This window comes from Kryptolebias marmoratus, linkage group LG8 (genome assembly GCF_001649575.2).
Source record: "Kryptolebias marmoratus isolate JLee-2015 linkage group LG8, ASM164957v2, whole genome shotgun sequence".
NCBI lineage: Eukaryota > Metazoa > Chordata > Actinopteri > Cyprinodontiformes > Rivulidae > Kryptolebias > Kryptolebias marmoratus.
In genome coordinates, this window is record NC_051437.1 from 14289013 (window position 1) to 14303841 (window position 14829).

The 14829-nt window shown below is 42.7% G+C and overlaps 1 protein-coding gene and 1 long non-coding RNA gene across 3 annotated transcripts in view; one reads left to right on the top strand and one right to left on the bottom strand.

Annotated features, from left to right (window-relative positions):
- The window catches only part of LOC108235145 (WAS/WASL-interacting protein family member 1), a 43865-nt gene that overhangs the window by 19783 nt on the left and 9253 nt on the right, over positions 1-14829 (top strand). The window contains exons 2-5 of the mRNA XM_017414963.3: positions 11361-11535; positions 13036-13090; positions 13234-13324; positions 13454-13890. Of these exons, the coding sequence (XP_017270452.1) occupies positions 11435-11535; positions 13036-13090; positions 13234-13324; positions 13454-13890 (684 nt within the window). The 5' untranslated portion in view covers positions 11361-11434. The remainder of the gene's footprint in view (positions 1-11360; positions 11536-13035; positions 13091-13233; positions 13325-13453; positions 13891-14829) is intronic.
- On the bottom strand, positions 8142-10306 carry LOC108235146. 2 transcript variants are annotated; one of them, XR_005233501.1, is made up of 4 exons: positions 10249-10306; positions 8570-8712; positions 8304-8486; positions 8142-8225 (listed from the first exon to the last, which is right to left on the bottom strand). It is a non-coding gene; the product is annotated as an uncharacterized LOC108235146 (long non-coding RNA). The 2 variants fall into 2 exon arrangements; XR_001808567.3 differs by lacking the exon at positions 10249-10306 and having other exon boundaries at positions 8570-9764.

The following is a 14829-nucleotide window of genomic DNA, read 5'->3' on the forward strand; positions in this document are numbered from 1 at the left end:
CTAAGGTTTCTACTGCAGCATGCGAGACAAAGATTTAACAACGGTGTCTTAGGATAAAAATGTGAGCTTCGTCCCCACTGGTCTTCTCTCCCTCTGTGTTTCCTGCTGGGTTAAGAGTCTTTACTTTGGAAAGCCTCATTAATCAGAACTGGGGATATCATTACATGAAAAGAAACATCCCTGGTCCATTTAAACCCCAGTCTAAATGTTTCACTACATTGCAGTTGAGAGACTCAGTCGTTCCTGCTCCTGTTTTTCTGCATCTAGCTCACTCATTCTTTTGTTCCGCTGTTTCCATTCTTCCTCTTTTCCTCTCTTTTTTTCCCTGACATTCTTACTGTGACATTTTTTTTCCTCCCCTCTGCTTGTCTCCCTTTTGCTTTTCGTCTCTTTGGTGCCAAACGAGGGTTTGGGAGAGCTTCTCCAAATTGGCACACAGATGAATAATGCATCTAAGGCAAAAGCAGAGAGCTGGAGTTGGATATAGCTGTCTGTCACACTATCTCTTTATGTTACAGTTAGGTAAGGAGTTCATCTAATACATCAATGAAGAAAAAAATAACATTTGTTCATTTATTTATTCTGCATCCCATTCACTTTTATCTGGGTAATTAAGTCTTTTATTCTCAATAAATGTGAACTTGCAAAGTCCTGGTGCACTGTGGGCATGATGCAGCTTGCACGGTTGACACATTTTGCGGAAGACTTTTTGAATTTCCTCAACAAGCCCATTGTTTTCGCTGCAGCACACATGCATAATGGATACGTTTTGATTTCATTTGATTCTGTGTCGCTGTATGTATGCACGAGTTTGTGCATGTCTTGTGTGTTGCTCGCTACTCCCAAGCTGCAGCCTTAAAAAGCTAACTGCACTCGTGAGCATAAACTCACAGTAGAAGCATCATTAAAGTAATGAGCAGGAAGTGAGCACTGAAGTCAACTATAAACAGAGAGGAAGAGCGGGAAAAAGCAAGAGAGAGAAAGAGAGAGAGAGGGAGGGATCCTCAATCCCATAAGGATAAATCTTAATCCTGAGTGTTGCTTCTGACTCAGTCTGGTTAATTAAGTCGAGTCAAGTGAGAGGAAAATGGGGTCTTGCCTTCCCTGAGCCTGTAGGATCAGCACCATACTGTATTTGCGGCTTATAAAGTCTCTCACTGGAAATGTCCTCGGCGTGCTCAGAAAACACAGATAGAACAAATTGTATCCTAATTATTTTTATTAGCTTGCCCCTCCACAGCCTTTTGATGCACAGGAAATTTTGTACACACTTCCAGTCGGGTTCTAAATTTACATACACGTCATGAGTATGTGCCCCCAGTCAGTATTGAGTTTCAGGCTGTGTACGCTAACGGTTTCATTTATCACACGTTATCATTTAGCCCCCATTTATGGTGGATGCTATTTGCACTGCACATCCGGCACTCAGCAGTTAACACACACACACACACGGAGAAACTCAGAGAAAGAAAGAAATCTGTTGAGCAACCTATGGGAATTTTCTTTGTTGTATTATGGTGGAAAGATTTCGCCATACGACAAAAGGATGACGCAAACAACTGAAATGTCAAACTTCTGTCTTACTCTAAAAACAAAACAACTCGAGTGTTGCCATTTGAGGACACCTTAGATCTGCTCTACTGTGTGGAACAGATACAGATAAAACAAGTCTTTTTGTATTCAGCAACAACCGAAGTAAAGCTGCCAACTGTCCTCGCCTAAGAATAGAAGTAGAAGTTGTAAATGTTTATCTAGTTAACATTTACTGCCCTTAAAATGATTTTTTTTCCTCTTGACATATAAATGAGAGAGATAAAAAAGAAATGCTTTCTAACTCTATATATCATGATAGTTGCATAATAGCTGTCATAATATGCAGCTTATAATTACTTGCAAAAAAACCATCACATAATGTTATGTGTTGAAGTAACAAGTCTTCAAGTAGTGCTATCCACAAAAAATAAAAAATATTACAAACACTTTGTTTTGTCTTTCAATAATTTAATATTAAGTGCCACCATAACACATTAGAAAGTCATTCTTAACAGTGTCTTGTTGCTGTCACTGTTGCTGCTCTGCCCTAGTTTTCACCAGAAGATGAGCCTGTTTGATGGATGGATGGATGGATGGATGGATGGATGGATGGATGGATGGATGGATGGATGGATGGATGGATGGATGGATGGATGGATGGATGGGTGGATGTGTGGATGGGTGGATGGATGGATGGATGGATGGACGGAGGGAAAGACGGACGGGTGGATGGATGGATGGATGGATGGATGGATGGATGGATGGATGGATGGATGGATGGACTGTATGATTAACTTTTGTAGGCAATTCAATTCAAGATGGCCGCCACAGCTAGTTGAGCTTCTCAAACACAAAGTTGACCATAACTTCATCAAATGTAGCCAATACTGAGATAAGGTTTGACGTGATAAGGAGAGTCATTCCCTTACATACTTTGACAGATAACAAGTTTCGCAATATTGCAAGCGATTGTAGCTCTGTCATTTCTCATCGTACGATGATCTTAGTTTAAAACTCTGGTATGAAACGCAGTCGGCGATAGGCTTGGCCTTTAATGGGAGACCTTTTTCAGGCAGTCAGCAGAATATTTTGCTCATGTTTGCATTTAGCAGTAATTGAAAGGTGCACATCAACTCGGCTCAAGGTAAACAGCTGTGGTATCAGATGTAATGAAGGAAGACGTTGCCCAGGGGCGGCACTTTGGGCTTTGTAACCAAAACAGTCAGTCCTACACCAGTTCCAAGCTCTGGGTCTAAAAACTGAAGTCAAAGCAGAAGTCACAAGGCAACAACATATATAGATGGTGGGTTGGCATCGAAAAACACACACATGGTTATTTAAAGATGACTCAAAACTGGTCGCTGAAAACTCGCTTTTGTTCTTCTTATGAGATCAGAGCTTTGGTCCTGGACAAAAAAGCTCAGCAGGTTGTTTTCATTGAATGTGGCCGCTTGTAACAGGTCACTTTGAGGAAGGCATTAAATTGCAAACTGAATTTCCGAGTGTCTGTACAAAGTCTTTCTCCCCAGTGTGTAGGCGTGTGAGGCTTATAGATAGGCCATTCAGCTGATAGCAGAAATGTCATCGGGTTAAGCTGCCCACCCCCCTCCCTTACCTCACTCTCTCTTCCCTGTTTTTTTTTTTTTACCTCCCTGTCTCCCCTTGAGTCCACGTTGGTATGCACGGTGCAGCGAAGTCCCACCGGGCAGCAGATAGCCACGAACATGATGAGATTTCTCTTTTTCTCTCTACGCGCCTCTGATCAACTTTCGGTGGTTTTTCCGACCTTCACAGCCTCCTCTTTCTCCTCTGTCTATCACCACCGCTTATTTTTGTCCATCACAGATTATGTCTGCATCAGTGACCCATGTTCGGATAGCACGATTGATTGATGTAGAAGTGGAGCGTGAAGAGAGAGTGACCGTTTCACAGGTTGATATTACTTACAGGTCGGTGCTGAGGAGGTTACGCTAGTGAAAATATTTCCGATAAGCGGGTCAGGGCCGCTGGTCTCTAACCGATGTCTTGGCACAGCAAGCACAAGTAGCAGACTATTTATTGTGGCTGCTGATAATAATCACATGTTTTTAATTTGATGACAGAGACTGAGCTCGGGGTGCCAACAAGGACATTTCAGCCTTGTGAAAGTCAGGCTACAATTATTAAAATTGCACCGATGCAGGCTTTGCTAATGCAGTGGGGAGAGGAATAAAAGAGTTTTTGGGTAGTTTTTTTTACATGGTGAGAGCAGGCCGCTTCGACAGGGAGCTGAAAAGGATAGTGGGCAGGTAAGTGAGAGGTGAGAACAAAGACCTATGTCATATAGAAAGAATTAGGGCATATTAAGAGGCACTGATGTGACCGCATTGGAGCTGAGAGAAAAAAAAGAAGCTTTACTGGAAGTTTAAGAAAGTATTTCAACATTTGTAATTGCAGTTAATGGATTTCCAAATAAACACTTGCGTGTTGGTTTGTCTTCGATGCATCGATCAAAGTTACACCACAGTACAACCAGATGGTGCAGCTGTTTTAAAACAAATCATCTCAACAAGCTGGAGCGTTATCTAGATCTACCATACAAATGGTTTCATATTAATGAGGTTTCAAGATAGTCATCTCTAAAATAGAAAGAATTGCTGCCAGTGAATATACAGAAGAGATAAATAGAAGTTCACCTGGGGTGTTTGAAATGGTTAAAAGCAGAATCATGTTGACGTAACAATGTGGTGGGTGTTTCTTACTGTGAATCAATTGTTAAAGTGTTTCAAACATAATTTTATTCCATTCAGGTCTATCATATTGGCCCAATAGAATAAAAACCCAAAAATCTTTGACACTGATATCTCCAGTTTATAAACAAATAAATACCAGCTTCACTTACATTTATTATGAAATTCTAAAAAAAAAAAAACTGTCAGACAGAAATTTTATTACATGTTTGTTGCAAGTTATCACCACATTCAGACAGGCGTCATTTTGGTGGAATCATATTCTGACAATTTGTAAGAATAAATCAGCGCAGGTGTTAGCCTTTAGCGTCAACATGACAGGTGAATATAAAGTAATAAAGTAAAGCTTAAGCTACGGTTTGCATAATATATATTAAAAAATGTAGCAATGTTACCATGTACAAAGTCATTTGAGCAAAAGATTTCAATAAACTGCTGACATAAATTGCCGGCAATATATATATATATATATATATTTATACTGTATATGGCAATAAGAAGGCTCCTCACCCCCTAAATGGCCACATCCAGCACATGGAGAGTGTTGTGAGTATTATGGTGACAGAACATGTGGGTTTATTGCAGCTGACAGGGTCATTGCTGTATTTATTTAAAGGCCAGGCATTTTTAAAAGAAATACATATCACCCACCAGCTTTCAGACCACAGTTTTAAACTAAGATCCTCCTATGTCGAGAAATAACTGCCTTACGGCCGTTTCGGTCACACCTCGTGCAGTATTGTGAGATCTTGTGCGATCTGTTGGCTCTTAGAGTATTTGCTGTAAATGGCTCTCGGCTCCAACCACAGCACATTTTAGTCTAACAGAGTTACAGCCAGTTTTGTGTTCGCTCCTCTTGATTTGGATTGACTCCAAAAGATAATCCCTTGCAGATGTACATCCAAAGCTTACTTTCTGGGAGTTTCGTTAAAATGTGTCTTCTGGTTTAATGGACATTTTGCTAACAGGCAGACAAACAAGCACACCCAAGCACACAGACTCAGGCAAAAACCTTATCGCCTGCCATTTGTCTTCTCCGCGGCAAACAACAACAGTAATATCACAATTGCTTGTTATGATATCGTCCAGCTCTGGTAAAACAACCCCAATGAAGTCCCAGAGAACCAATACAGACTGTATTTTTGTAATATTCTTTAAGTCTTTAGAAAAAAATATATCTAAATTTTGCTCTATGATCATGTGCCGCATGCCACCTCTTCATTAGCAGATATAGTTCTGATAATGTAATTATTTAGCTCCTAAATCTTGTATGTACAGAATATTTCAAACTCATTTTAAATTAAGTGTGACTATCCTTTTAGCATGATGGTAACATCACTGTCTCATGTGGCCGTGGAGTCTGAAAGCCTTTTTCTCTTTCTAATGATCCAGAGAGTGATAGCAGATCCACTTGTATGTTTCAGATCATTTGATTTAAACAAAGAGTGATCAAAGTCATTTGTAACTTGATTTAAATAATGTCAAATAAATCATCAGCTTCCCTAATTACCCTAAAATTGTTTTTTAAACTCACTTTTGTTTCAGTTGGATTAAAATCCTGCTCTTCATGTTCCCCAAATTCCCTTACATTTGACTTCAGTCAGAAGTCAAGAGGAGGTAACCGTGAGCAGTCAAGGTGCCCAGAAGCAGCTTAAAGTTGTTATAAATTTTGGATGACTGAAGAGAAACACCTGAGGTTAAACTCAGCTGGTTCTCGACCCCGTCAAAGCTGCCCAGTTTGTTTTTCTGCAGTGTTTCGGCTGCGTTCCCGCTGAAGCCAGTTCTGTTCAGGTGCTTCGCTCCTCTACGCAGGAAGCTGAGCCAACATAGACTCGTGGCGACACAATGTAAATCTGAACGTAAACGTCATCCCAGAACCGCAGCCGAATCAGGTTAGGTCTATTTTTAAACCTTAAAAAGATGTCCCACTTTTCAAGTACAGTGTCGCTATAGATGCCAGTGAGGTACTTCATGTGATTAAAATAATTAAATGAAGAAAAAGACATAAATACAGTGTTATGCTTTAATTTGCATAAGCATATGTCATATCTGTTCTTTTCATCTAACTAATGTCAGAATATTCACAAGAAAATAAAAATTGCTCCTGAAATTACTCAATTGTGTTGGTTTAACGTTGAGATGAGGACATATTGTAAGCCTTTGCTTGTCTCAGCAATACTGTTTGTGCACAGGACAAATAAGATTTTCTGGCCAAAAAATAAATAAAAAATCTATTTTTAGCAACTGGCGGTAGAATCTTTAATTAGCTTGAGTTGGGCAGATATTAAAAAGTAAGAAGCCTGCAGAGTCTGTCTCCGTCAGTCACCCCTCTTTTACATTTTGCAGGTTGTAGACTGCTTTGCAAAGTGATTGTGAAATCGGGAGATTGCTGTTAGATTTGCAGCATCAAAACTCTAGTGTTTTACATCGTTTGCGTGGAGTTTTGTTTTGATTTGCGCTCCGTCTCTCTCTCTATGTGTGAGTGTGTGATCTTAGAGGAAACCTTCCTCTCTGTGGTTACGCTGCTCTGCTGCATTCTGCTTTCCTCTGCTGCGTACATCCGCCGTGTCTCACTTTGACCTCGTTATTACCCTCATTACCATCAGCATTAGCGATGGCACCCTTCGTCTCCCTCGCCAACCCCAGCAGCAGGGCATCCCTTACGCCACCGCCACGTCGCTGTCATCACTCTCAATACGCTTCTGCCGCCGCCGTCCTCGTTTTTCTCCTGATGTTCCGAAATGAAGGCGGATGCTGGAATGAACGCTCCTGCGCCCTGACTGTGTGTCACTGCTGAGCGTGCTGCAGGGGCGTCGCGCGCTGCAGAAGCGGAGCCGCACCCCCCATCCTCACCCTCAGCCTTGTTCACCACTTGTGAGCTTCACATAGTGTTAAGCATGCTGCCAGACATGTGCTCCCATCCTGCATGGTGTTCACTGACACTTCGGAGGGGCAACCCTCGTATGTGTTTCTCCTCTGAATATTTCAGAATGGAAGGTTAGTGGGGGCTGACAAAATGCAGCCAGAAACGGGCCGCTGATGACCTCCTTCTCATTGCTTTTATTCCTCTTCCTCTCACACTCTCTTAGGCTTTTCCTCCCACTGTCCCCCCCCCCCCATGTTTATCACGCTGTCTTTGTTCCTGCTTCACATTTTAAATGTGCAACCCTCTTTCTCTGTCCTTCATCCTCCTTTCCAACTTTCATCCCTCTCGCTTGCTCCTGTGTGTCTGATTGCCTCTCCTCGTTTCCCTTCCCTTTCAGTCACCGTCTTTCTCTCGTTTTTTCCATCCCTCCGCTGTGCTGTACTCTGCCTGCCTGTCTGTTCCATAAAGGCCCGTGCTGCATTAATTCATTCGCCGTGCATCGCCTCACATATCTGCAGGGTCAGGCCCACAGACAGACCAACAGACAGAAAGGAAGAGGAGGAGAAGAGAGGCAAAAACAAAAAAAGGAGGGGAAAAAAGATGCAGTTTTGTCTTCAAAACCCATAGAAAAACAGGAGATCGTGTGTTGGTGCACACGCTTGTATAAATTCTGCCGTGACCTGCTTCTGCACGCTGCATGCCTCATCAGTTCATTTGTCTCTGGCACTTTAACCAAATTACTGTCATTGTCTCCCTTTCTGGTGAGATGCACAGCATTTGTGCTGCATGAATATAGGCTTAATGTCGTCAGTGTCAAATGATTATCGCTGATCAATCAGAAATTACGAGCATTTTCGGTTGATCGAGTGTCTTTTTGGACGCTGTTCTCCAGAAACTAGCTGAACCAAGCCTTAGTGAAAGTAAAATAAGGTATCTGGTCAATGAACCAACTTAATGTTGTCATAATGTTTCCTAATTTTTGAACCCACATGCAGAGTCAAACAGACAACCGGGAAAAAGTTTAGAGAGTTTATTGCGTAGGTACGGGTTTTCACTTTGACAGGTCCAAGGTGAAAGTGGCTGGCGCGTCTGGATTTCTGCAGCACAGGAAGACTGGTTAGTTGAGTTCTGGTTATGGCGGTAATGTCAGCTGCGGCTGAATAGTCCGTTCTTACTTGAGGGGTAGTGTTCTGAGCAAAGGAAGGAAGGTTCTGGATCACCGGAGTCTGGTTCTTGCCGGGTGGGGAGATGGAGCGAGTGGAGAGGCTGCTGTGGAGGGCGGACAGGTAGGTTCCGGACCCCGTGGAGGAGGCGTGTGGGGACGACTGCCGACCAGGAGATCCGAGGAAGAAGGGTAGCTGGGGAGGAGTCACACACAAAGAATCACTGGGTTTGTCACAACAGAGAAAGCACAAGGGAATCTAGCTTAGGCCTGAAGTACCATTACTGGCTAACGCTCTGGCGCTGAAGTGTCGGCAGCTCTCCACTCATATACTCCTCCACAGCTGATGGGATGAGCCACAGGTGTGCTGAGTCCCAGTACCTTGGTCACGCCCCCAGGAAGACTCAGCCTCTGCCCTCCCTCTGGTGGAAAAACCCCAAAAAACCAGCCCAGCTCCAGATCCCAACAAATGTTTATGCTTTCTATGCAGCTAGTTTCAAATATTTATGCCAGCAAACAATATGTTTGACTTGGTGTAACTGCAGTCTGATATGATCCAGCTAATTATAAGCCATTCATACTGTTGAAGGAAAGAGGTTGAAATATGAGCTCAGTAATTTGTTTAATGATAATTCAAGGCATATCATAGCAAATAAATAAATAGTCTTGCTTTGATCCAGCTTGACACAACACTTTCAGTAATTCTACACCAGATGAACGCTGCCTTATGTTTGCTGTGTGTGTTTATATGTAAATGTAAAAAAAGTGAAACCCACAGTTTATCAGAATCTGTGCATAAATAAGCTAAAAAAGTTGTTTAGAGTTGGCCGCACAAGCATTTTTAAAGAAAAATTATAACAAATGTCTAAAGTTTCCTCATCTAATTGATATAGTTTTTCTTTAAAACATAATTATTTACTTTGTTTTGTCCTTTTCTTTTGTTTTTTATTTGACTGTGTGTGCATGTGTGCGTACAAAGATGCGTGTTTGTCTGATTGTACGTGAAATCTCTCCCAAACCACTGAATAAATTTACTGTAATTCTTAGAAATAATCGGAGGTACATCTACAAGAGGTGAACTTTTGCAGTCAACCTCATTCAAGATGGCCACCACAGCTTATCAGCCTTAGAGAACGTGAAATCTTTGTTTAAAACTTTGACATGTAAGGCAGTGGGCAGCATGCATTTCTTCAAGGAATGCTAGTTTTTTGGGGGGTTTTTTATGATTTGTCAGTTTTTTCTCCTTGTCTTAATTGCAAATTTTGTTTTCATCACTAGTGTTAAGCACTTTGTTTAGAAAGGTTCTAAACATATTTTAGTTTTTTTTTAATCAGATTTTTGGAGCAAATTGGATTTTCTTTAACTTGTCGTTGCTTTTTGTTGCTTTATTTAACAAGGCAAACTAACTCTTTTCTTTACTCTCCAAAATCAATGCTTTTTTGTGACACAAACACACTTACACACCGAGTAAACATAAATTTGAGGTTATTTTTCTTGCCAGGGACTCTAAAGGGCATGTGCCGAGGAGAATCTGGGGATGAAATCACTTCCTTTCCCCCTTTGTTTTACCATCAGTGGGAAATAATGATTAAAAAAACAATTAAAAATTAACATTAACATATTCTGGGGTGGGACAAAATTAAGACAGCTGGTTTAAATTGTACCAAAAACACAAAGTGTCCTAAAAAAGCGAAACTTCTTCATTTTGTTGTCATTTAATTTTGATCATCTACAATAATGTTTGTAAAAGAACGTTTAGCTTGAAATCCGAGATTGTAAGTGACGTAAATAGTTCAATTTGTTAAACCTGCTTTAGATGTAAAACACAACTTACTGTTTCATATTTATTAAAGGTTGATCAATAATGGTAGACAAGCGTAACTTATCAGTAAAACATCCTGTAAAGCAGCCCCCCTTACACCAAGCCACTCATATTTGTGGAAGGAAGATGAACTTACATCGGTTCTTCTGCAGCAGCTCTGCTCTTACAGATGCCATCTGGAAGTCCCAGCTCTGAAACAAAACTTCCTGACATTAAAGCACAATGTGTGTGTGTGTGTGTGTTTTCTTTTGGTTATGTTGAATTTGTTTTGTTTTTTTCTCTGTTCGCTCTATGCTGCGTGCAGATAAAAAGCTCAGGTGGTGTTTTATTGCCCTTGACGTGTGATTACTAAAGCTCTGACACCCTAAGCGCAGTGGGTTGCAGGAATCATGACGGCTTGTTAGCACAGCTGGGTAAACGTAAAGGCGTTTCGGCTGCTTCTGAAGAAACTTTGGAGCGCAAAGCAAAAGATTTAACCGCCGAGGTGAACCGATTCAGTGGAGGTTTGAGCTCCGTGTTGTTCCTGGGTGGAAACTTAACCCAGTTCGCCCTGCTTATAGAAGATATACTGTATGTTTTAGCTGTTGTACAGGGTGACATCAAATCCATAAATCGTGAAGGAACAGTGTGCAAATCTCCTTACATTAAATCTTGGCTGACACGAATGAGAAATGTGTGTATATTTGTGTTTGTGTTTGAGCCATGTATCTGTGACCTAAACGCTTGCGTTGCAACAAAGACTGCAATTCTTCCCGCCATGTGAAGAAAAATTGAACATCTTGTCAGCGTTTGAGCCACTTCTGGCTGCAGATGCACAACATGTTATCCCCACAGTGTTAGAAACAGTGAGTCTGGTCCTATCATCGCTGCCTGCCTTTAGGAGATCAGTTTTTTTTTTTTTTTTTTCTTTCCCTCCCCTGTTAAACTAACACGAGAGTCTCTCCGGCTTAGAAAGAGGCTGGTGATGAAACTGTTTTTGGCAAGCTCGTATAGCCGCTTCCTTGTAAGGTGTTCTATTTTCTGTGCATTATTCGAGGGAGTCAAAAATAGAAACTGATATGTCAGAAAGAGACAGTGATAAAAAGCCAGAGGCAAACCAACCACACACACACACACACACACACACACACAAACTAGTTTTTCTCATGGTCCATGCCACATTTCTCCAGTCTCTTTTCTATCTCATGTCACTCAGGTGTTGAAACCCTTTCATATTTTTTTTCTTCCTCTTCTCCTGTATCTTTGCAGCTTTCCCTGATCGCAAAGTTTGATTTGCAGCTTGACTGAGAGCACGGGAGCGATCGAGACAAGTGTTTTGAGTCATGGAAACCTACAAGGACCTGCTGCTCCTGGGAGCCATCGCAGCGGCCTCCGCCTTCATGGTCACCATCCTCATCGTCCTCGTCTGCGTAGGCTGCCAAAGGTAGGACAACCGAGGAATGAGAAGGGCGTGAAACAAAGTGGGGAAAGCAGACGATAACAGGGATGACAGTCAGTTTTATCAACTCCCAGCTCCCTCTCGTCATCTCTGCTCCTTCTTTCATGAGTCTCCCACACTTCTTCTTCTTCTTCTCCCCTTTCTTTCTCTCGACGCTCCATCTCTTTTTATGCCCGGCTCGGAGCGCAGTGGCAGTAATGAATGTTAATGGCTGGGTGTGTCAGATCCGATGAAATGATGCTTACAGGACGCTGAAGGAGGAGGCAGGGCCGGCGGCAGGGCTGCCTCGCGTCACCCCCTCCTTCTGAAGGAGCCAACTCAATGGCAAGGCAGAGGCACAGGGACACCCCACGGTTTAAGGAGGATCAGAGTCTGAGCCAGGGAAGAGTGAGGGAACAGCCTTTTTTTTTTTTCCTCTTAGAAACCTTCGGGACCAATCGGAGGCTGCATTGTGGTTTTGTTGCCATGGGATACGCGGATGAGGATGTAGAAAAATGTCAAACCAGCTTATTTTGTGGAAGTAAAATCTCTCCGCTGTTCTGATCTGAAGAGCGGTATGGAGTATAAGCTCCCAGCTGGATGTTCAGTAGTTTGCTGATCTATATCTGCTCTGTCTATTGATTTAAAGAAAAAAAAATAGAGAGAGCTGCTGCAGTGTGTTTCCTAAATTCCAGGGATTACAAAACATTGTGCCTCCATGTCTTTTATATTTTAAACCTCCTAATTTGCCATATTATTATAAAAATCTGCAGGGAGGCTCTTCTCGACTTTAAAATTGTCGCCTTAGGGGTATGTTGGCCATATGTTTGTAGAAAACAGTTCCAGTTTGCCAGAGAAGACAATATCTTGCTCCAGTAACATGGATCTGACACAATATTTCCAGCGTCTTGCATAATAAGATGACGCAGCAGGGCTCCTGCACCTGTTTGCAAACTCCAAGTGCTATTTATTGCCTCACTGTGTTTTGCAGCACAGCAGTTGGATCTCACGCAAAGTGTTATGCAGGTTCTCATCCTCCGAAGTGAGCGAAAAGAGACGAAGAGACGAGTGCTTGTCACAGCCACACTTGTGCCCAGGAGCTTTTTTTTCCCCTCCTTCTTCTTCTCTTGCTTCATGTCGTTGCTCTCGCACCATATCAACCGTTACCTGTAGTAACGGTCACCTCCAGGGAGCCGCAGTGATGCATAACACTTACAAAAGAACAACTGTTTTGAAAAGGCAAAACTTCAGAGGAATAATTATGAATTTTTCTGATTTTTTTTATTTTTTTATCTGCAGAAACAAATGCAGTGAAGGTCATCTTTGCTCTAGCAGAAACCCGAGTCATGCTCCATTCACTGTTTGTTCTATCAACCAAGGACTTTTATGTCCTAACCAGAGTTGGATGCTGATAATATCTATCTCTTCTGAGTGTGTGTGTGTGTTTCTTTTTTCTTTTCTGTCCATGGGCTTCTGCTGACCTTGCCCACTTTGATGTCGTGTCAGAAAAAGCAAGAGCAAGCACCCACCAGCCGGGGAGAAAGGGACGTCTGTAAATATGGTGAGCCGTGCTTTTGTTTTCTTCCTGTCCGCCTCCCTCTCCGCGCCACTGCCTCCTCCTAACCCTCGTTGTGTGCACAAATGCACGTGCATGTGTTTAGCATGTTTTATGCCTCCATTAACAAGTCTGTATGTGTCCGACAGCAGGGAACGCTGCGCCATCCCAAGCTGAACTCCATGAGTAAATCTGACACCAGGCTGCACGAGATCAATCGCTTTCCCTGCAATGGAAACTGTAAGTGGTAACTAACGATTTCTGTGTGATGAGAAATAATAAACTGCTCTGAGCAGTTAAGCGTTATCAGCCATGTGGGGTTTTTGCTTCTTTTTAAACCCTCCTCCTTCTCCCTCTGTCTCTGCACAGCTGTTAGTAAGAGCCGCCCAGCGAGCATGGACCTCCTGCTCCTCCACAGCCGGCGCTCTCAGACAGACCTGAGACCCTCCCATGGCCGCCAGCTCCCTCAGATCCCCACCAGCCCCCAGGGATCTGGCCAGGGTGGGGTAGGAGGAGAAACAGGGAGTGATGGAGGTGGAGGAGGAGGAGGAGGAGGAGGAGGAGGAGGAGGAGCAGGTGGAGGCGGGGAGGCTAGAGACCACACCTACACTGAGGTGGGCCTGCGCAATAACCCCACCCCTTCCCACTACCTGGACGACGGCTTGTACGAAAGTGTAGGCGTGCGAGAAAGTGAGGCGAGCCCCAAACCCCCCTCTGCTCCCCCATCCATGACAGCCAGCACCCCGTCGACCGTCAGAGCAGCCCAGAGCCCCCCCGCTCATGCTAACGGAGCTCGCAATGGAAACGTATGTATATGCACACAAATCACCAAACCTATAACATCTTTTAGTTCTTCTTCGACTACAATTGTTTTGTTTATCATACATTCAGTTAGATTTTCAGTCAAAATACCCTCTCTGCACTGGAAAGAAATATAGTGTAACACTTGATATGTGGGGTGAATAGTGTTACCGTAACACGGGAGGTCGTGGGTGGAGAAAGAGCACCCACAGCGTCCCACTGAGAGGGAATAGCGTGGCTGAACGGACGTTTATTCAGTCCTCCATCAACCGAACTTCTGCCTCTTAACGCCGGTCAAACATATATACAAAAAGAAACCCACGAAGAAGAAGGAAACGACTCTTCTTAAAGGCACAGTACAATTCAATATGTATTGATCAACATAAGTCAATAACTGACCCAGTACCTCACCACATTATCGGAAATGCAACAGAAATGTGTGAATGCTGGGCGCTGAAAGAATGATGAAATTTGGAGCAAAATGCTAAAGTAGCTATAAGCTAAAAGCAGGAAAGAGCTAGCAAAAAATTTAAAAGGAGCAAAATGAAGAGGTATCACTGTATTTCTTTGGAGAAAAGTACTTGTAAATAAAGGTAAATATTTTGAAAAGTATAAGAGTTACAAAACCAAAAGTCGTAGCAGCCATCCCCTGAATGAGCGGAACGTTCTGGTATGTGAACGGCTAAAGTAGCACAAAGTATGCCGGAGTACTGCAAGAAGCTGGTGCATCAGCATTCATGCAGTTACAGAAGACACTAAAAGTAAAATTCCTGTTTTTTGCAACTCATTAGTGTAGCAGCTGCAAGGGGATGATCTTTTCATGACATTCATCACTGACTTGTTTAAAGGTCCTAGGTGGAAATGTTTCATGTCTTGGGTTAAATGATATTGACTGGCCTTTAATTGCTCCGGACTCTTTGCACCAGTGGATTGTCCCGTTTTTG